We start from the raw sequence: 20,948 nt of genomic DNA on the forward strand, positions 1-20,948 counted from the left end.
CCAACTAATAATGACATGAGAAGGAGACAGTCTATTATTATTCATGGAATTAATTCCTTGTTAAGTTAGATGTTTACCTCCCACCTTTTTTTTAGTTTTTCTCAATCTTTAAGCTAGCTTTGGATACGATTACATGAATATGAGGTTGCGAGTCTTCGATCCACGTTTAAATCATTTATCTAAAGTATTTCTATGGCTTCTCTGGAGCAGTGGCTCATGACTAGAGAAGAAATTGCGACGACATACACTGTCAAAAGGTTTTATTTAGTTTATAATGTTCTGAAATCTATAAAATAGAATTTACAGTGGTTGTATAAATTTAGTTAGGGAAAGAGATGTTCATTCCCTTTTATTCCTTTTTTTTTATATGTTAGTAACATTTAACCGCTTATCTGTTACACTGTTACGTGTTTCTGCCACTCAGATTAGTACGTACGGAGGCATCAGACTCTCTCATCACGCCAGGCAGCTATTAGTTCTCCTGCGGTGCATGCAGATAGAGCTGCGAAGTGATTGGACCAGCTATTTTCCCTCACATCATATCACCGGACTAAATTGCCTCCTGTTGGACTTGTGCTCATATGGGATCTGACCTGTCCCACGTATTCGGATTAGAACTTGTGGTGTTGGATCAGTCTACTTAAAAATAAACTGATGGGTTTTGGTTCTGCATTCTTTTTTAGGACGGACCATTGTTTCAGATGTAAAAAATCCGGCGGTCATCGATTTATAACTGAAATTTTTAAAAATAAAAATTAAATCTTGAAAAAATTAAAAAATTAAACTAAATTAAATTCAATTACTTTTGAATATGAACAGAATCTAATTAATTGTTATTTATTAAAAAAAGACAATTAATACAAATAGATTAACAAGCAAATTGGGGCACTTAAGGGGACAATTTTTAATAGTAAAAGAGAAGATTAGACAAGTTGAGTTGAGCATCAATATTGATTCAAACTCACAATTCATATTTTTATTATAATTAAGCAATCTGCTGACCAAGAAAGATTTCTGTAACGTAGTCTTTATTTATTTATTTATTTAAAATATTAAATTGCATATATGTTTTGTGCATATTAAATTAATTATAAAAGCTTTTGGTTGTAACTTCACGTACAATGAAAGAATACGTAAACTTGTGTGATAAACAAATGTATAAAAGCTTCGAAACACTATGGTTGGTACACGTGTAATCTATTACGTATTTAATTACGCATAATTAGAAAAATAAAATAAAACAAATAAAGCAATAGTGTAATTTATTTTTAAAAACGATCCAATTTTTTTTAAAAAAATTATTATTTAATATTTATAAAATAAAAATTAATAAAAAGATTAAATTAGTAAATTTTTAATTTTTTTATGATGTTACTGTTTTTAATATGACAAAATATTTTTTGTCCTTAAAAAAAATTTGAATTTTATATAAAACTAATTCAGAAAACAGCTACTCAAAAATCAAAATGGTAGATAAGAGAAGTCATCATAATGAGGTCAGTTCTCAAATTCAAAACATAAAATACTGTAATAACATAGATTTTCTCACAGAAATTAACAATAATAATACCCACCACATGATCTCTACGCCAAGGTTTCTTAATTACAGTCTCTCAGAAATAGGTGTGAAAATGAAGTAAAGGTAAGGTTTTGGGTCCTTGACCAAACAAACCCCATTAAAGATCTTAAGCTCATCTTTCAAGATTACAATCCAAAGGACAAAGTAAAAAAATCACAATAAGATAAAAGAAAATGCACAATGAGAGTTGGCAATGTCAGTTGCTAGCTAGCACTAAGCATAATTATGCACTAAAATAAGCAAAGTGCTGATTAAAAGAAGAAAAAAAATTAAGTAATCAATATAAAGAGAGCGAAGAAACAGTAGAAAGGAGGAATTTTTAATCATTTTAAGGTAGCAGTGGCGGTGGTTAATCATCAAAGCTCTCTTTTTGATGCAAGCGTGGGTATAAATCTAGCACCTTTGCCGTGGTTCTTCTTTCTTTCACTCTCCCTTCGATTCCACAGTTACCCATCTTCAAGTTTTCTATCTCTGCGGCTAAATTTTGTGCCTTTCTGTATTTCTCGTCGTGTATGTATATCTATTTGTGTGGGGTGTGGGTTGGTGCTTGTGGCAGTGTGTAGCAGAGTGTGTGCCAAAAAAGCACAGAGGGTTTCGAACAGAACACTGAGAACAGAGACCAAAAATTCAACGAAGTTTTGTTTGAGTAGGAAAAGGGCTTGAAAGAATAGCAGCAGTAACAAAAAAGTAGAAAAGAATCTGAAATGGGTATCTATCTCTTGCTACTTTTAGCTGGGTTTTCTCTCCCTGCTTCTCAACTCTGACTAGGGTTTTGGATGGGCTATTTGTAGTCCTGAAATCAATGTTCTTTTGTTTGTTTATTTGACTGCTTCTACTGGAACCTTTTGCAGCTTTGTTTGAACTTTATCTTTCTGAGTATCTTTTGTCTTGAAGGTGCTTGTTTTCTTGTAATTTTGGTCCCTTCAATTTCACTTCTTGTAGGCTGATAGCAATTCAATTTCTGTGATCTTTGAAACATATTCTGGAACCTGGGGATTTTAGTTACAGCATTATTGGGTTTAGATAATTTCTTTATAATTTGATGGGAATTGAGCTTTTGAAGGACTATCTTGACCTCACTGTGAATCGTTAAGTTTCTTGTATCCTAAGTTCACACTTTGTGGTATCAGTTGAAGCTTGTTTATGAAGTTGTTTTTATAATAATTTTTAGATAAGCTCTTCTTTTGATTTATTTTTCCTTTTGTACTTTTCCCTTCTTTGATCATTTTTAGCAATTAGGATATCTTGTGGGTGATTAATTTTGAAATTTACTTTTGGTTGTTTCTTGAATTTATAGACTGTTACTGGTAGCTCAAACACAATTTTGAAGGAAGGCATCTATTGTTGGCTACTTTTTCTATTCTTGTCAAGAATAGATGGAAATGTGTGACAAAGATAAACTCGAGCTTGATAAGAGGAATGATAATCATGTAGACTACCATTTACCAGCTGGTGTGCCCTCAGACTGGCGATTTAGCAGTGCCAGTATCGCAAATTCATCTCTGGGTTTGGTTTCCACTGATAATCAGATGCCAGTTTGCAGAGGAGATCTAGTTGGCACTTCTTGTTCTTCTGCTCCTATGGTGGACTCTTTTAGTCCAGGACTATGGGACCACACCACAAATTCACAGAACTTGGGATTTTGTGATATTGGTGTCCAAAATAGTGCAAGCACTTCAAACCCAATAGGAATTAGAAAAGGCTGTCCCCCGTCATTGAGAAGTTGTATTGATAAAGCGCCAGATATCGGGTGGAATCCACCAAGTTCCATGCTGAAAGATGGTATTTTCTTTCCTACTGCACCTGGGGTGCTCCCAGAGAGCTTATCTCAGTTTCCTGCGGACTCTACATTCATTGAGCGTGCTGCTAGGTTTTCCTGCTTCAATGGCGGCAATTTTAGTGATATGGTGAATCCTTATGGAATTCCTGAGCCGATGGATCTTTACTCTAGGGGTGGGGGAATGATGCAAGGACCACAAGAGTTTTTTGCGGGGACTGGGTTGAAATCAGTATCTGGTGGACAAGGTCATAAGAATGTTATGAATATGGGTGACACCTCTAAAGCTACTTCTTTATCAGTTGAACCTGTGGCTACTGAAGGGAGCCCACTCAAGAATGGGAGGAAAATTGGGAGCCTTGTAAGATCTCATGATGAAGGAAAACTAGGCGCTGGTGGGTCTGGTAATGAGTCTGAGGAAGCAGACTTCAGTGGTGGTGGCTGTCAAAAAGAGCAATGTATGTTGGAAGGAAATGGTGGAGAACTGTCTGCTAAAAGCCTTGGCTCAAAGAAAAGGAAAAGAAATGGGCAGGTAGAAACTCTGTTTGCAAACTTTTTTCTTATTCTTTTGGCACTTGGATTAAATAGCTGCTTTTTCTGCTGTAGGATACCGACCTTGATCACGGCAAGGGAGCCCAACAATCTGTCGAAGCTGCAAAGGATAACCCTGAAGTTCAACAGATGGACAAAAGTCCAACTTCAACTCCCAATAAGACCACTGGGAAACAAGGTAAACAAGGATCTCAAGCTTCAGATTCACCAAAAGAAGAATATATTCATGTGAGAGCTCGAAGAGGTCAAGCCACAAATAGCCATAGTCTTGCAGAAAGAGTAAGATTCTGCATCAAGTATTTACTCAGGTTGAAGCAAGTTTCATTCTAGTGTTTGGGCCATACTTAATTGATTCTGGCTACAGGTCAGGAGGGAAAAGATTAGTGAAAGGATGAAGTTTCTGCAAGACCTTGTACCTGGTTGCAGCAAGGTTCGTTGTTGGTTAGGGAGTGTGGCTAAGTTGAGTTGTTCACATAATAATGAACATCAATTGAATTTTGCAGGTTACTGGCAAGGCAGTGATGCTAGATGAAATCATCAACTATGTACAATCTCTGCAACGGCAGGTTGAGGTATGCAGTCAAATTCCATTTTCGTTTTTCCTTCCTATGTTTGGGCAGTTCCTAATTAGTATGGATCATCTGTATCAGAAAAATAATGCAATTTCATGGACAATCATGTTCGGATAGTTGAGGTGGATAACATTTTGTTACCCATCTCATGGATTGCTTTGGAAGGATGCTAGTTTATGGGATTTCGCACACGACCATGCTTCTGATAAAATTAACAAAATATTTCGACTTATTATTCAGATTGTACTTCTTTATTCGGAACTTGTGCGCTTTTGCTGAATTTATTTTTATTTTTGTTTTTCAGTTTCTATCAATGAAACTGGCAACAGTAAATCCAAGGCTGGATTTCAATATAGAAGGAATGATCACAAAAGATGTAAGTGAAATAAAAGTTTAGTTAACTTGCTGTGTTCAGCATATGCTGTGTTTCTTATGGATCAGCCAGTTGGAAATTTGCTTGTGTGTGTAAACGTGTGAGGCTTGTATGTGTATTATCTTGTCCCTGTAATATATTGGATTGTGCCTGTACGTGCAGATCCTTCACTCGAGGGTGGTTCCTTCATCTAATCTGGAATTCTCACCAGAGGTGCCTATGGTTTATCCCCCGTTTAATGCATCTCAACCAGGACTTATCCAGGCTTCTTTTCCTGGCATGGAGAACCATTCTGATGTGCTCCGGAGAGCCATTAGTTCCCAACTGACACCAATGACTGGAGTATTCAAGGAGCCTACTCAGGTAATTTGTTGGTCCATTTTTGGATTCCTGATGACATTTTCAATTGTTTGGCATTTTGAAATAGAGAAAATTACTACTTGGTCCTTTTTGTATAGGAAAACTCATTAGTTAGTTCCACGGTTTTGAAAAATGCATTAAAATGTCTCCGAAACTTTAAAAGTTCTACTAATTAGTCTTTCTATTAATTTTAACCATTAAATATTGCAGAAAAATATAAAATGCTCTCAACACGGGAGAGGGACTAATTAGTATACATTTTGATAGAATTTGAGAATTAATTAATGAGTTTCTCCATACTATAAGGACTAAATAGTAAAAAATATAACATTTAAAACTAACAAAATGGCTAATCAGTAGATTTTTTTAAAATCTTAAGACGTTCAAATATATTTTTCAAAATCGGAGGACGAACTAATGAGTTCTCCTATACTACGGGAACTGAATAGTGAAATTTCCTGTGAAATATTAGCAGGTAGTGATAGAAAAATTTTGGTTATCAAAGGACTAGTTAATCAGTGTGAACTTGATTGATTTGTCGAATCTGAAAACTCTGCCTGGGAATTGTTTTTTGCAACATATAATTAAAGGGGGGTATTTGGGAATTTATATCTTTCTGTATGTTTCTATTTGCTTTATGTTGTATATACTATACAGTTCTGATGGTGAGGCAAAATATCGGTGTGCGGATTAAATTCTGTAGATACAGTACCGAATCAAATGAAACTAGGCTTTATACTCATTATTTTGAATGTGGATGTGCTGATTTTACATTTCATTTGGTTTTTAATACACTTGACAGCTTCCCAATGTATGGGATTATGAGCTCCACAATGTTGTCCAAATGGGCTATGCAACCAGTGCTCCACAAGATAGCCAAGATATGAATGGTATTAGCTTGTCCATTTGTGCCTAATAACCTCTCCAATGCTATATGCCAAGTGCTTCTAGGCTGAACACAAAGTTGTCATCTTTGTTACAGGATCACTGCCACAAGGCCAAATGAAAGCCGAACTTTGATTACTCAGCTTACTTTTATGTGAAATGAAGTATGGCTGCACCACTAATATTGAGGATAAAGAGCACGCAAAACTAGATTCTCTTCGATGTAAGGAGGCTGATAAAGAGAGATGCTTCTAAGCCAGCTTCAAAGGTTTGAGGGTTTAGTTGCATGTGGAAAGCGAAGAAGGTTTGAGAGCTTAGAAGGTCAGTTGCATAACCTACACAGGGAGATTGACATCCATTTGCCTTGATGATTATTGCCTATTTGATGTCAGATTGATCTCCACGCTTCTATTGTATGTCCTTTAATTAATTACTAGATTCCCCAGAAAGCTGGAAAAATGGCTGTCATGGAATTGGATGATGTGATGCTAGAATGTATAGGTTGATACTTCAAGGATACCTCTGATGAATATAGGCTAATAGAGAAGCTCATATCACGTATTTTCTTAATTGAAATGAGCTTTGTAATTTATAGAACAATGGAAACCATGTTGGTAATCTTTATCTGGTCGTGTGATTCAGGTACTTGCCTAGTAGTACGACGAAGTGTTCTTCTAGATTGATATATGTCAGATTAGTTATTTTTATTTCATTTATCTGGTATAAAGTAGAAGACTTTCTGTTGTTTATTAGTAAAAATAAAAAATAAAACTTATATGAATAGCCATCTTTTGATGCCTGAAAAGCTCCAAGTGATCAGAGCTTAATTTTCCTCCCTCCTAATAACTACCAATAAAAAGAATATTAAAAAAAAAAACATACTGTCCATTGAGAAGCTTATTTTCATTCCCGAATTTTTTTTATAATTAAAAATTAAAAATTTAAAAAAAAAAATCTAAAATCTTTCAAATTTATTCATACTCATTTTATCCCATCACCGAATTACATGATAAAAAAATTAATTCATAAAAAATATTTTTCATTCCTTTTAGTATTTAGAATTTAAAAAAAAATTAATTAATGAAAAATATTTTTTAAATTAAATAAAAAATTAAATTATTTTCTTTGAAAATACACTAACATCTTTACATAAATATTTTAATAATTTTATTTTTTAAATTAAAATTAAAAAATAAGCTATTTTACTAAAAAATATTTAAAATATTTTCTAAAATAAATGGTGACTAAAACCGTCAAGTTACTTGAGAGCAAGTTTGAAAGCTTAAGAAGATAAAGGGTATCTTGTTATTGTAATGAATGGCATTCATAGGAAGAACAGAGAGCAATTCTGCCAAAAATGTTTTCCAACACCGGCAAACATCCAACACCTCAACTATAAATCGTCAACAAAAAGACTTGTATTCTTTTTTTCCCACCACAAACTTTACCTGCGCTCTTTACTCTCTTCCCCCATAACCGCTCTTGCATGCATTATTTCCCCGGAGGTTAAAGTAATAATAGCCAAAAAATTTCTAATATCTAAATATTTAATCATTCCAAGGATCACTCTCTGCCCGTACTTCTGATGGTTCAACTACTTCCGTCTCTGTAGCTTCATCAGCATTGGCAACAGATTCTGCAGCATTATTGTCAACTGTCTCTGCCTCATCATCTTCAGATCTGCCCCATCTCCCCCCAAGTGCAATAGCCATCATCTCATATATCTTATTACCCAACTCAGCGGGGCTGTCAGGCTGCAATAACATAGGAAAAAAATATTAGCGTGAAAAACTACGTACACTAATGGACACCAACCAAGGAGAAGAGAGAAGGGCAATCAATCATCCTTACCGCAAATCCACTGGAGATCAACGCTGTGTCGTATAGAAGATCAACAGCTCTAGTGGCGTCACCGCTATCGGGTGCATTCTTGCATGCAGCCTGTTAAGTAGCAATACCATTGTAAAATAAACCAAATAAATTAAAATAAATTTCAGCTTCAGTCTCAACATCCACAATCTCATATACAGAACAGTACTTCCATCCAATATCAAGTTTAGCATTATAAAAATCGAACGTCAATCACAATATCCCAAGCAGTGCAATTCAGGACATTAAGAAAATTCAGTGTAGGATAAAACTAATCAACTTGACAAGTCTCTTCGAGTCTTTGACTCTTGACTACTAGTGACCTAGTACATCTCAAACTACCAACGCAAACATTAGCACCTCAATTTCCTGAAGACTCCTCAGAACTGATGGAGAGGGATGGCATGAGACCATAATTCACTCATTTTGCGCAGGTGCTGCTTCTTCCCTCAATTCATAACTCTTAACAAGTATACTATAGCATCTAATCATCTACTTGTCAAGTCATTTGTGTCCCAAAAAAATACAAGTGCAGAAAGTGCACTTCAAAGAAAACTGAGAATAAATAAAACTTGTGCAAAGAAAAAACCTTGCCTGTTACTATAACAGAGATGGACAGCCTAATTTAAGTAAGTTAGTAACTAATCAAAAGGAAGTCTTACTATCTCCTGTAAGGTTATTCTTTTCTACTTTAACAGTAAACTACTAGGAGTATTATAGCCACAAAATATTCCATTATTTTATTTCCTATTCAACTCAACCAACTTGAAATACACTTCAATGTCACTATTTTTTTAGTCTGCTTTACCACATTATTTCTCCATTCCTTCATGAATTATTTATAAGAGATAAACCTCTGCTATAAAGAAATAACGCAAAATATCATGGCTTCAACCATCAGGCAGTAGAATGGCATACACTTAAGTCTTTAATGATGGGGTGATCTGGATTAATCTCCAGTATTCTCCTTCCTCTCATGAACTCCAAGCTGGAAGTGTCTCCAAGAGCTTGTGCTTTCATCAACCTACAAAAGGGAAATGTTAAAAGAAGATCCACATTTGCTTGGGCTTTCATTCTAAGCATAATCGAGGTTGGAGGGTTGATGTTCTTATAACCATCCCTACCTCTCCATATTGGCTGACCAACCAAATTTTCCAGAAACAAGCACACAGGGAGATGAGCTTAGACGCTTTGAAACTTGGACTTTGGCAACCTTGTCACCGAGCTGCTGCTTTATCCAATCACAGAGGAGATTGAATTCCTGTTTAGTTTCTCTTTCCTTGACCTCATCCTCATCACCTGGTATTAAACCCAAATTATTAGCAAGAATGCACAACTGCACATGAGAGCCCAAGGAAGATCAAGGGCAACAAGCACAGGGTGAAAAATGGATTTGCGCTATAAATAATACTGCAGAAGCAGTAGGTTCTAACCAAGTTCTAGATCTTCCTTGCTGATATCAACAAATTTCTTTTCTTTGTAGGTCTGGAGGTTCTGGATGGCAACTTCATCAATGGGCTCAATTAAATAAAGTACCTAAAGATAATTTAAGTTATAAAACCACATCAGAATCCAGAAAAAAGAGCAGAGAACAATCAGTTGTCTACTGATACAGTTGGCCTAAGACAAAAAGAACAGAGAACAATCAGTTGTCTACTGATACAGTCGGCCTAAGACAATTTTACAATGAGAATAGAAAATTATGACAAAGCAAAGCGTCATCATTGCATCAACCTCAAACGGCAACCAGGCCAAAGGGAGCGGAAAAGGAAAACAGATCAGGGAAACTATGGACATGTTTAGTTATGAAGAAAATATTTTTGTTTTCATTTTCTATTTTCTAAGTAATATGCAATTTCCATTTTTATGTAAAACAAAACAATACAAAAAAAAGTTGAGAACTGATTTTACATTTAAATTTTTTTAATGTTTTATTTGTTTATTTCATAATAATATGATTAATTTTTTTATAATTGTAAATAAATATATTCCTACATAATTTATTCATTTTTAGTTACACAGAAGTTGCACTACAATTTTGATTATAGAAATTAGAAAAAGTCATTGTTTTCCATTGTGGCTGTATAGACTGTTAACATGAGAAAACAACTTAACACTATTTTGCAAAACTTAGTTAAAATTTAAAAATTTGCACATATGAATTAATTTTCCAACATACTTAGAAAAATATTCTAGAGAACTCTCAAATTTCCGCAAGTGAACATGCCCAGTAAGCATCAGTTTCACCAACATACATGAATATTAGATTCATCAATCAGTCAACAAAGTTTCAAACCAAAAAAGGGTCAGCAAAGATGTTTAAACTACTGCAACATTAATGTATTTCATCCCTGCTTTAGTATATTTGTGCACCGAGTATTATGTCATAATCAACATCCTTTCCTTACTTGTAATCACCTCAAATTAAGAGAGGTTTTCCTTTACCCTTGCATAAGAACATGTATTCAATCTATTTAAAAGTATTCAGGGGATAGGATGGCCGAAATCTACAAATGAACACACCTCAATGCCTTTTTGAACCAACTTCTCCAAGAATGGAGCACTCTTGGCACTTTTCAAGCTGTCTGTTGCCAGGTAATAGATAGCCTTCTGGTTCTCCCCCATGTTCTCAACATAATCATCTAAGGTCGTGAGTTCATCCTCACTTTTGGAGGTGTAGAACCGCAGCAAAGGAGTTATGCGCTTGTGATTACCAGTGTCTTCAATACATCCTAATTTGAGAAACCTGCCAAAATTCTCCCAGAATTTCTTGTAATCCTGAAATCAAGTTAAAAATATCCTGATTTCTTAGCTAAACCCAGATAAATTTAAAAAAGATGTACATGGATTAACTGATACCAACCTCCTTATTTTCACTTTCAGAGAGTTCTTGAATCATGTCAAATGTTTTCCTAACAAGTCTCTTTCTCATAATTCTTACAATTCGACTCTCTTGAAGAATTTCTCGAGAGACATTAAGAGGAAGATCATCTGAGTCAACCACACCCTTCACAAAGCTTAGATATCGTGGAAACTGCCAGAAAAATCAGATTCAGCTATTGCTCTGAGGAAATTATAACAATCTTATACTGATTTTGATTTCACATGAACATAATTAGTGGCATGCATCCATGTTCATAACAAGTAAGAACCTCATGTTCATTAATAATGTGAGTTTCTAACTGCAGGAAAGTCTACATAGTTAGTGGCACGCATACAGCCCACATGCTGGACCTCTGCTTACAATAGCTAAGCATGAACCTACAGTACTACATGCACATGCCAAAAGAAAGCTATGCACTACAGCAGCCCTCTAGGATTTCAAGCTATCAAGTGATGGCTGCACTTACCAGCTCTCCATCAAAATCGTCAGAGATAAATACACGCTTCACATACAAACGTATATTCTTTGTTTTTGGGTTAATAACCTCTTCATTATTAAGAGGCCCCATTCCAGGTACGTATAGAACACTCCTAAACTCCACCTCTCCCTGCAAAAATTTCCAAGAGAAGTTCATACCTAGCCCAATATGTAGTCAACTAAGATGCACAAAAAAAAAAAAAAAAATTGGTACCTCTGTGGTGAAATGTGTGTAAGCAATTGGGTCCATGAATTCATTAAACGTTTTCTTGTAGAACTCATGGTACTCATCCTTTTCAACTTCCTTCGAGTTTCGCATCTGCAAAATACCAGATAGAATCAAAATAGAATTTATGGTGATAAATAAAACAATATGCAAATCATACAGTAAAAAAAACATGAAAGAAAGAAAAGGCATGCAATTGTGAACCAGTTTTCTCTCTCTCTCTCTCTCTCTCTAATGTGCACACAAACAAACATGCATAATCATAATTCAATACACATGAATAAGTCACTGCATGTACTCACCCATATTGGCTTTGTTTCATTGGCCAACTCCCAATCCCAATACTTCTCAGTTTTAGTTTTCTTTTTCTTCTCATCCTGGACACAGGTAGATAATCTGACTTAAATTCAATAGTCAGAAAGAAAGTTGAGGCACAGAAGATACTCAGAACTGATATGTTAATTTACCTCTGGCTTTGCTTCTTCTCCTTCTTTTGGTTCTTCCTCCTCTTCCACCTGCCAAAATTAACCTGTGAAATAAAGTTGCTCCGCTGTCCAACAACCCTCCCTCCCAGCATCTCTTTCCCTTCTTCCCCCCCTCCCCCACCTCCCACCAAAACACAAAAAAGATAAAAACTAAGAGGAAAAAAGGAAAATACCTAGCCTTTTTGTAAAGAACTGAGAACATAATGTAGATTCAAATAAAAGGTACCATCCACTATATTTTTTATATGCAAGCCCTCCAATAACTTCTAAATGCAGCAAGAATGAAATTTGATGTAGATGTACCAACCTCAACAGTCCTTGATTTTTCTTGCCATGTATAGATAGGGAAAGAAACAAATTGTGAGTAGTTCTTCACCAAACCCTGAATTCTGGCTGGATCTGAGAATTCATATTTATCATCCTCCTATAATAGACAGAGGATATAATTAGACTGATGTAGCATACAAAAAGCAACATCCAATAATTGTGCCTACATTTATTACAATTTGGGTGTATGTATGCAAGTAGGTATAGGGAAAGAAAGAGGAAGAGAGCAAGAAGAGAAACTATTGTTATTCTGTCTCAATAAGGAAAAAAAAATGTATTCGCTCTGCATAATTTTTACATTTGGATCATGCATAACAAACAAGAGCGTGAATACCCTTAAATAAAGTGTGATCTGCGTTCCTCGACGCAGAAGCTTTTCAGGATCACTTTCTTCCTTAATCACATACGAGCTACTGTCAGCTACTGCCTCCCAGACATATTGCTTATCTGACCTTGGGCTCTTTGTAGACACAACAACCTGATTGTACATAACAAATAACAACAATCCTCAGAGAAAACAAATGGTTCTGCAATAAGAACTTCAAGGTTCAATAAGAACTTCAAAGTTCATATGTAACCAACACATTGCAGCATATCAATATATCATAGAAATGAGACTGCACCTTCTCAGCAACAAGGAAAGCTGAATAGAACCCAACACCAAATTGACCAATCAAACCATTGTCTGCCCCATGATCTTTATTTTCCTGTAGATGACGAGGGAGAACTTAACTATATTCACAGAGTCTAAGAATTGGTAAGAGCTGGAATTCAACATTGAGGATAAAGAGATACCTTAAGAGCCTTAAGGAATTTTGAAGTGCCACTCTGAGCAATAGTTCCAAGACAGTCAACAAGCTCTTCTTTCGTCATTCCAATGCCTGTGTCCCTGCAAATTCAGAAAATCACTCCAATCAACTTGTCAATCTTGTTTTACTTGGATGCAACAATTGTAAAAGAGGAAATGGTGGCATACGTGATGGTAATCGTGCCGTTGTCAGGATCAGGTTTTATACGAATCTCTAGGTCACCAGCATCTCCAAGCAAAGATGGCTCGGTCACACTTAAGAATCTCAACTTATCTAAAGCATCACTTGCATTGCTGGAGCAAAAAGTAAAAAGAACCAAGTCAATCAATAAGTAGAGACTACCACTGGCTGGCTTATGCACAGTAGATAATGAAGGAAAGTGAGGATAGGGGAATAATACATGTCTTGAAGGAAAGACCAAAGATATAGTAATTTTTCCGGACAAGTAACTTTTTTATGTAATGTAAAGGTTTGATGTAAGAGGAAATCAACTTAACAACCGTTGGACCTAGCAACTAGTAAGGTACATTATTATAATTCAAGCTCGTGGCAATCAGGGAACTAGCTCACCTCACAAGCTCTCTAAGGAATACTTCCTTGTGGCTGTATAGACTGTGAACTATCAAATCCAACAGGCGACTAACCTGAAACGATTAAACTCCTCAATCAGCAGTGTTTTGAACAAAAATTTGACTCGCAGCAGAACATAACATTAGAAAACTTCAATAATGTAACAATCATAGAAATCCAGATAAAATAAATTAAATAAAGACCAAAAACCGAAATCCAAACTCAAAACTTCCTAAAACATAAAATATAAAAGAGACCCACCTCAGCTTGATACTCGAATTTCTCTCCAGAAGTATCGGCGGCCTCTTTCTCGGCGACGGCAGCCTCGCACCTGACAGCAATTCGATTATTTCGTCTCTCAAGCTTCCAATTTAGACCAGTACATGAGAAGCCCTTTTTGAGACCATTATTCTGTGGCAAAAAGGGGCTTCTTAGAGCAAAGGACTTGCTGCCAAGGTGTTTACGTGAAAAGGGTGTGGAAGAGGGGAGGGAGACCAAAGAAGCAGCAGTTAAGCTTCTGCTGAGAACTGGAGCCATTGAGCCCTAGATAGGCGGCCGTAGAGTTCAATTGGGTGCTATAAGGTATACAGCTTGGGCTATCAATCTACCGCTGACTTCACGGTGGAAAAAATTAAAAACCCTCAAGGGGTTTAAGGGGAAGAGAAGAAGGTTCCAGAAAGAAATGATAACCAGTGTGCGGATTTTCTGTTGGGACATTTTTGTTTGGAATTGTAAGGCCTAGATGGTGCCATGTCAGCATCAACAATATCCTCTTCCATCTTCCGTTTATTAAAGAATAAAATTTCTAGATAGTTTTTGTTGTTTTACCCATATTCAATTTTTTTTAAATACGACTTAATTATCAATTTAATTATGTAAAATTGACAAATGACTTTTTTTAGAACCATTTTATATATTTTTTTAATTATACTATTCTGAATTTATTTATAAATTTTTTAATCCAAATCTTATTGCATGGTAAAAAAAAGTTAGTCGCGGTATTTTTCTTTTCCTATTTCTTGATTTGAAAACGAATAGTAACTTTTAGGGTTATTATTATTCTTGATATATGTTCTTCAAGAAATTATATTAAAAATTTGTTAATTTAATTTCACCTATTAAAAATTTATCTATATATATGAAAATTCAGATTAAAAAAAATTGTGTGTGTTTAAAATAACGTCATCTATAACATCTTTACTGAAATTTATCATTGGTGGATTACCTTTTTAAAATTATTTTTAAAAAATTGGCGAATGATATAACTAAGAGAATGAAATTTTCAAATTTAAAATTCAAACTATAGTATATATCAAATAAATATAGATTTAATGTTTAAGAATTCAAATAAATAGTTTATACTATTAATTTATTGGGGTAATTTAGTTTATCAAAATCTTTAATTTTTAAAAGTAAGCAATTTAGTTCATAATTCTTATTTTGTTAATAAAATAATATTTCTGTTAAATTTATCATTAATTAATTATAAATAAAAATTTTTTGTTACCAACAAATATTAATTTACTTATTATTCATAAAAACGTTACACAATTTTTAGTGACAAGTAATATATATAGGTTTCCTAAAAGGATACAATAGATGGAAGGCAATTCCTTGGAGAATGAGCAAGCTTCCTTGCCATTAAACATGCAAGTTGTTTTCCTATGAGGGCATGGGAGTTTGCCAGTTTCCATCTGTTCCTGGAGGAATCTATAGCCTCTCTCACCCTGGCAGATATAAGCAGTCTGCTGATGATCGAGTAACAGAGCCAAGACAATTAACATAGAAGAGTAGAAGCTTTATGTATGTTCATTGGCAATTTGGCAGACAAGAATTTTGAAGACTGAAAAAGAGCTTGGCCAGTTAAATTATTTGCTTGTGTATTACAAAGTGAAGATGCCAACCCAAAAAACAAACAGAGAACTAGAGAATTAGGACATATTACAACCCATTTGTACAAGAAATAACTTTTCAATCTCAAGCCTTGGAAGCTGTCTGCTTCAAACAATCAACATTGCAAAATCCCACAGATTTAAACATGTCTCCCAACCTGCCATAACCAAACAATTATATATGCCAACAATCAGCACAGCCTGCTCAAATGACTGATAAACTTAGGAAATTAAACAAAGGATTCTCAGAACTGACCGCTCAAAGCTGTTCCTGGCTTGGGTTGCTCGATCTATGCTCTTTCTTGACTTCTCTCTCCTGTCTCTGCTAGCTCTTCCTTTCTCTCTGCCATTTGTGCTTAGCCCAGTTATTTCTTTATGCCCAGTACTAGGCCCTTTATCTCCGTGATCTGTGCTTGGCCTTGATTTTTCCATATTGTCATGTGGGGAATTCGAAGGCTGATTAGGTTGATCTGAACTTTGTTCAGATGCAATTATAAGATGTGAATTCAGCTTCTCAATGGTGGATATGAACCTCCTGAGATGCCTCAGGTACTCCGGGTAGAGTTCCAAGTTAGAATGGTTTCCTCCTTTGAGCCACAAGGGCTCATACTTCTCTTTACAAAGCTCCCACAGCTGCTTACCATGGGAAAAATCCACGACTTCATCTTCAGTTCCCTGAATTCGATCAGCAGTTCAATTACATTGTCATAACCCTACTTGCTGCGATCAAAACCATACACAGGAAACAAAATGGAACTCACATGGATTACCAGAACTGGGCAATTAATAAGCGGAATCTTATCAATGTTCTGTAATGAAAACACAAGAAAATAAAAGTTATTACATTTCAGGAAATAATATAAAAGTTCTCTACTCGAGCATCCAGGTGACAAACCTTATAGATATCGAACCGGTATGTTTTCTTGACAGGATACATGACACGAATCCCAGACAGGATAGGAGTGTGAAGAATAACAGCTCTTAATTGGGGCAAATGTGTAGCCAATTCAAGAGTAGGCCCACTGCCTACTGACTGACCATACAATATAACGTCTTCCTCCTTCACTCCATAAGTCTCCTTTAGGCATTTGTATGCAGCCTCGATATCAGCATATGTGTGCTGTTCACTTGGCTAATTGTGCACAAATACATCAAACATAATCATCAGTCTTTTTTTTCCTTTGTTTTAATGAATTTTCGGGTAATTATTGAATAAATATCCATAAAAAAACAAAAAAAAAAAGAATATACCTTTCCAGAAGACTGTCCATACCCAGAATAATCATACCTGCAAAAGAAGAACCCATTGATGACCTTTACAAACTCAAATGGTTATTTTATTTCATTAGTGGACAAGAACATATGAAGAAACTAACCCCATAAGATTAACGTTTAGGTTCAAGCTAAGCTCAGAGAATAAATGATACATCTGGCCAATATCAGCAGCGTTGCCGTGAGAGTATAGAACAGTCAGCAAAGCTGATGGGTTCTTCACGTAAATGGCAACAATCTCATTCCTTTTCTTTGTGGAAAGCTTCAACACGTCCACGTCGTCTCTCCGACAGACGTTTGAAATCCTCAGTTTCCCAGTTTCTTCATCAATTACTATGTTATAAGACGGTGGACTTGGTGGGTAGAAGGCCAATTTGGCCGCCATTGACGACGCTGCTGTTCCCATAATCACCCCAAAAGAATGGTAGAAGTACAATGGTCTGTGATTATAGTATAAGCTGTGAGAATATACAAGTATTATTGTTGCATGGTCAAGTTCCAATTTTTGTTAAAAAAAAAACTTAAAACAAAGAAAAAAGGGAGCAGCAGAGAGAGAAAAGGGATTTCTAGATTTTGGTTTTGGCGATTCTTCTTGTTTGTTTCTCAAGAAAATGAAAGCAACTCATGCGGTTTTATTATGTTCAGTTCACTGGAGAGAATAAAATTATAGAAAGAACAAAATTCGAGGAATGAATTATGGGCTGTATATAGAAAAAAGGGAAAATTTTAGGCCTATTAAATGGCAATTTCCTTTTCCAGGAAAGTGTTATTGCATCCCTTGTCTCTTTTCCCATAAAGAAATATGCGAGTTGTGTGGCAATTTGGTAAATCTTAGTTGAGCCCTTCCTTTTAAATGTAAATTTTATTTACATTTTCTTCCTCTCATTTTTGTATTTTTTTTTTTTTTTTTTGAAAATGGAGTTGGGAGAGTCCAATTTTAGACCTTTCAAAGTTAGAGGATGCACTTTTCACCAGGTTAAGTCTTGGAGTGCCTCTCATGTTTGTATTTGAATAAATATAAATATTGTCACAAAAATAATCCAATTAATTTTTATTTATATATGTATTTTATAATTATAAAAAATATTAATAATAATTAATTTTAAAATTTAAATGATAATTTAAATAGGATATGTTTGTGATTACAATTATATATATTATAATCATTTTAAAAATCAAATTCCAATAAAAAAAAACGTTGGAAATTATTTAACATAAAAAAAATCATAAAATCAATCAAAAAATTGCAAAATTTTGATTTTTAGACATACCTGAAATTTAAAAAAAAAAAACACACCTTAATATCCAACTGGACATTTATCTTATTTTTTTTTCTGATAGGTTGCAAAATACATCATTTGTACAAAGTCCTAGTTGTCAATAGTCATTAATTACCACTCTGTATATTCCTTTTCCATGGAGTTCAATTGGCAAAATTATTTGCACAGTATACAAAAATGGCATTGAGAATGACAAAGCAAAGCATCAAATATTTTTTTTATTGTTATTTATTAAATATTTCTATAAATAAAATAATTTTAAAAAAATCCAAATAAGAAATATGACTATACAATTATTTAATGGATAAATGTCTAATCACTTTCCTTAAACATTGTTGCTATCCTACGCTGTCACTTACAATATCTCAACACGTGCATCTTCTAAATTGCTAATGGCTATTTTTGTTTAATTTCTTGTATACTTTAAATTTTAATTATAACAATTTTGAGAGAAGGGAATTATTTAATTTATTATGTAACTTATTTATTTTTATGAAATAAATAAAATAAATTTCATATAATTATTAATCAAAACACATAAAAAATGATATGTATTAATTATTTAATTTAAATAGCAGAATATATAAAATAATAAATTGAATGATATAATTATTTAATTTAAATAGCAGGATATATAAAATAATAAAAAATGATATGTCTTAATTACTTACACAATTAATATTAATATGCAGAGTTAATTTGAAATGACATTATTTATTTCGGGTCAACGCGATTCAAGATTTTCGATATCAAAATAATATTTTATATGAAATTTATATATTAATTTTATTTACATTTAAATTAAATAGCATTTAGAAGTGTGAAAAGTTAAATATGAAATAATTAAGTAATATTTCAACATTATTTAATTATAAAAATATATATAAAAAATAAAAATTAATATTATCTTGAATTTATTAAAGTGATAAATAATTTTTAAAAAAAAATTCTAAAATGAAAGTTACTGTGAGAGGAGGGAGTATGTCTTCTCATTCTGGAGACAGAAAAATCTCTAGAATGAGAAGACAGATTTAACAAGAGTACAAACTGTTTTTAACTGGGTTCTGAGACATTCAGGCCCAAGAAACCAAACTTCATCTCCAATTCAATTTCAAATCGTCTCTCTTGACTTTGCTGAAAGGAGGAAAAGAGTCTCTTGCACGGATTATGGAGAATTTTGGTCCATCATATATGAAGAGGACAATGGTTCAAAACTTAATGCTCAATTTAATTTGGTAAAATTGCGAGAGAAAATGTTTCTGATATTTGAATATGGTGCATGCACAATTGGACATATGTGGGAAGAAAATGGTTCTGGCTAGAGGGTTAGCTACAGCACAATTTCCGATTCAAGAAAAGATGTTTGAAGTTAGTTGTATGCAATCGCAGTCTTCAAGAGCACTAACAATAAGAAAGCTCAGAATTTTTAATTTCTAAACAAAATCTGGGGACCTCTTCTCTCCTACTCCAGCTCTGGTTTCAGAGCTGCAATATATAAACACACACACACCACGAGCAAGGCCTAGAATTTAAGTTCAAGCCATGTGGGGAGCAATAACAATAGCAATAGCTAACTCTTAGCTCTCTCTATATATATGTGAGAAACACATAGGAAAATAAGCTTTTATTTTCTCGTTGATTGAATGGCGGCAGACAAGCGCAAAACACTCATATCTTGCATTGCACGTTACTGCATTAATCACCTCAATACTCCTGCTATCTATGTTGGTTCGCCCGCCATCATGATCCACTTTTTAATATTATGCTTTGAGATTTTCGCAGTGAACGCTTCATTTGACACATGAGGTGGCTCGAGGGTTCATGCAAATTTCTGTTTTTTATTTTTTTTTGGCCTACTTGAACATGGGAAAGCGAATGTTGGGACCATAGTTCTTGTTTAGCTTTGACTTGGGTATATATAGGGCCTATAATGCTAATAATAGTTTGACCCTTCTTGATTTAATCATCATCTAGATCTCTATAAATCTCTGATATTGTGCTTCCATTTATTTCTTTCCTGTTTTTTGAATCTAAACAGGAATATGGCTGCTGTGTGTTTGAAGTTTATATGCCTTTTGCTAGTGCTTCTTCTCAGTTCTGCATGGCTCTCCACTGGTGATGATAGTCAAGGTAATTAAGCATGCAAAAACCCAGCCAATACTCTTCGACACTTCGTTTCTTTCAGCCTTTTCTGATTTTCTTTATTAAAATCTTGACATGAAAATACAGCTGCAGAAGATGCTGCTGCTATTTCAACTGAGAAGGTAATTATATATATTTTCTTTTCTTTTTTTTGGTTAAATGATCTTTTTTCAGTTTATGCTGATCATGCCATACTGGTTTTCTTGTTATATAGGAGGAATTTTCCGGAAGAAATGCAATTGGAGGAAGGAAAATGGTTCCCATAAAACTCATCGTCAAGAGGGTAGCCATTAAAGGCAGTGGAGAACTAGCAGAGAGCTTAAGGATTTCAAGTGCAAATCAAGAAATAGCGGCTGCAGGAAAATCAGGCAAGAAGAAGAATAAGGCTGTTGATCAAAATGAAGGAAGTAAACAGCTAAATAATGAGGGTGGTTTTGTAGCTTTCAGCGCCGATTACCATGCTCCTAGACATCACCCACCTAAAAACAATTGATGAAAAAGTTGATATATTAATGTGCTTTTGTTAGTTTTTGTATGTTTTTTTCTCCCTCTTCTCTCTGTAGCCTACATGTCTTGCTTTTGTTAACTTTGTTATCGTATAAAGATACTAACACGTG

The 20,948-nt window shown here is 34.4% G+C and overlaps 4 protein-coding genes across 6 annotated transcripts; 2 read left to right on the forward strand and 2 right to left on the reverse strand.

Annotated features, from left to right (window-relative positions):
* Nucleotides 1-1,719: 1,719 nt before the first annotated feature.
* On the forward strand, nucleotides 1,720-6,810 carry LOC110617584 (transcription factor bHLH49). Of its 2 annotated transcripts, none has more exons than XM_021760480.2 (9): nucleotides 1,720-1,964; nucleotides 2,877-3,888; nucleotides 3,963-4,187; nucleotides 4,273-4,338; nucleotides 4,412-4,480; nucleotides 4,785-4,856; nucleotides 5,016-5,216; nucleotides 6,016-6,103; nucleotides 6,196-6,810. In XM_021760480.2, exons 2-9 carry the CDS (start codon nucleotides 2,956-2,958, stop codon nucleotides 6,231-6,233), a joined length of 1,692 nt encoding a protein of 563 aa, XP_021616172.1. In that variant the 5' UTR covers nucleotides 1,720-1,964; nucleotides 2,877-2,955; the 3' UTR covers nucleotides 6,234-6,810. The 2 variants fall into 2 exon arrangements, with proteins under 2 accessions (XP_021616172.1, XP_021616171.1); XM_021760479.2 differs by having other exon boundaries at nucleotides 1,721-2,287.
* Nucleotides 6,811-7,371: 561 nt separating this feature from the next.
* LOC110617327 (heat shock protein 90-5, chloroplastic) lies at nucleotides 7,372-14,431 on the reverse strand. The gene is made up of 18 exons (XM_021760051.1): nucleotides 14,007-14,431; nucleotides 13,746-13,819; nucleotides 13,343-13,468; nucleotides 13,162-13,255; nucleotides 12,990-13,073; nucleotides 12,701-12,844; nucleotides 12,347-12,463; nucleotides 12,022-12,069; nucleotides 11,857-11,931; nucleotides 11,543-11,647; nucleotides 11,318-11,458; nucleotides 10,831-11,001; nucleotides 10,491-10,745; nucleotides 9,401-9,503; nucleotides 9,092-9,266; nucleotides 8,886-8,991; nucleotides 7,950-8,039; nucleotides 7,372-7,852 (listed from the first exon to the last, which is right to left on the reverse strand). Exons 1-18 carry the CDS (start codon nucleotides 14,280-14,282, stop codon nucleotides 7,646-7,648), a joined length of 2,391 nt encoding a protein of 796 aa, XP_021615743.1. The 5' UTR covers nucleotides 14,283-14,431; the 3' UTR covers nucleotides 7,372-7,645.
* Nucleotides 14,432-15,311: 880 nt separating this feature from the next.
* On the reverse strand, nucleotides 15,312-17,516 carry LOC110618161 (alpha/beta hydrolase domain-containing protein 17B). The gene is made up of 6 exons (XM_021761243.2): nucleotides 17,014-17,516; nucleotides 16,889-16,925; nucleotides 16,533-16,769; nucleotides 16,399-16,446; nucleotides 15,894-16,312; nucleotides 15,312-15,795 (listed from the first exon to the last, which is right to left on the reverse strand). The coding sequence occupies exons 1-6, from the start codon at nucleotides 17,313-17,315 to the stop codon at nucleotides 15,723-15,725; spliced, it is 1,116 nt and encodes a 371-aa protein (XP_021616935.1). The 5' UTR covers nucleotides 17,316-17,516; the 3' UTR covers nucleotides 15,312-15,722.
* Nucleotides 17,517-20,028: 2,512 nt separating this feature from the next.
* Nucleotides 20,029-20,948, forward strand: LOC110616537 (protein GOLVEN 7). 2 transcript variants are annotated; one of them, XM_021758931.2, is made up of 4 exons: nucleotides 20,029-20,101; nucleotides 20,228-20,319; nucleotides 20,419-20,453; nucleotides 20,546-20,948. In XM_021758931.2, exons 2-4 carry the CDS (start codon nucleotides 20,232-20,234, stop codon nucleotides 20,822-20,824), a joined length of 402 nt encoding a protein of 133 aa, XP_021614623.1. In that variant the 5' UTR covers nucleotides 20,029-20,101; nucleotides 20,228-20,231; the 3' UTR covers nucleotides 20,825-20,948. The 2 variants fall into 2 exon arrangements, with proteins under 2 accessions (XP_021614623.1, XP_021614622.1); XM_021758930.1 differs by lacking the exon at nucleotides 20,029-20,101 and having other exon boundaries at nucleotides 20,131-20,319.

The sequence above is a fragment of the Manihot esculenta genome, chromosome 6 (genome assembly GCF_001659605.2).
Source record: "Manihot esculenta cultivar AM560-2 chromosome 6, M.esculenta_v8, whole genome shotgun sequence".
Classification (NCBI taxonomy): domain Eukaryota; kingdom Viridiplantae; phylum Streptophyta; class Magnoliopsida; order Malpighiales; family Euphorbiaceae; genus Manihot; species Manihot esculenta.

Coding starts and splice junctions, on each gene's coding strand:
- LOC110618161 (XM_021761243.2), bottom strand. CDS start 17,315: ATGGGAACAGCAGCGTCGTCAATGGCGGCCAAATTGGCCTTCTACCCA. Junction 16,770..16,888: donor ATGGACAGTCTTCTGGAAAG/GTATATTCTTTT, acceptor GTGCACAATTAG/CCAAGTGAACAGCACACATA. Junction 16,447..16,532: donor ACCGGTTCGATATCTATAAG/GTTTGTCACCTG, acceptor TTTTCATTACAG/AACATTGATAAGATTCCGCT.
- LOC110617327 (XM_021760051.1), bottom strand. CDS start 14,282: ATGGCTCCAGTTCTCAGCAGAAGCTTAACTGCTGCTTCTTTGGTCTCC. Junction 13,820..14,006: donor AATTCGAGTATCAAGCTGAG/GTGGGTCTCTTT, acceptor TAATCGTTTCAG/GTTAGTCGCCTGTTGGATTT. Junction 8,040..8,885: donor CCATCATTAAAGACTTAAGT/GTATGCCATTCT, acceptor GCTACTTAACAG/GCTGCATGCAAGAATGCACC.
- LOC110616537 (XM_021758931.2), top strand. CDS start 20,232: ATGGCTGCTGTGTGTTTGAAGTTTATATGCCTTTTGCTAGTGCTTCTT. Junction 20,320..20,418: donor CACTGGTGATGATAGTCAAG/GTAATTAAGCAT, acceptor ATGAAAATACAG/CTGCAGAAGATGCTGCTGCT. Junction 20,454..20,545: donor CTGCTATTTCAACTGAGAAG/GTAATTATATAT, acceptor CTTGTTATATAG/GAGGAATTTTCCGGAAGAAA.
- LOC110617584 (XM_021760480.2), top strand. CDS start 2,956: ATGGAAATGTGTGACAAAGATAAACTCGAGCTTGATAAGAGGAATGAT. Junction 4,481..4,784: donor CTCTGCAACGGCAGGTTGAG/GTATGCAGTCAA, acceptor TTTGTTTTTCAG/TTTCTATCAATGAAACTGGC. Junction 4,857..5,015: donor AAGGAATGATCACAAAAGAT/GTAAGTGAAATA, acceptor CTGTACGTGCAG/ATCCTTCACTCGAGGGTGGT.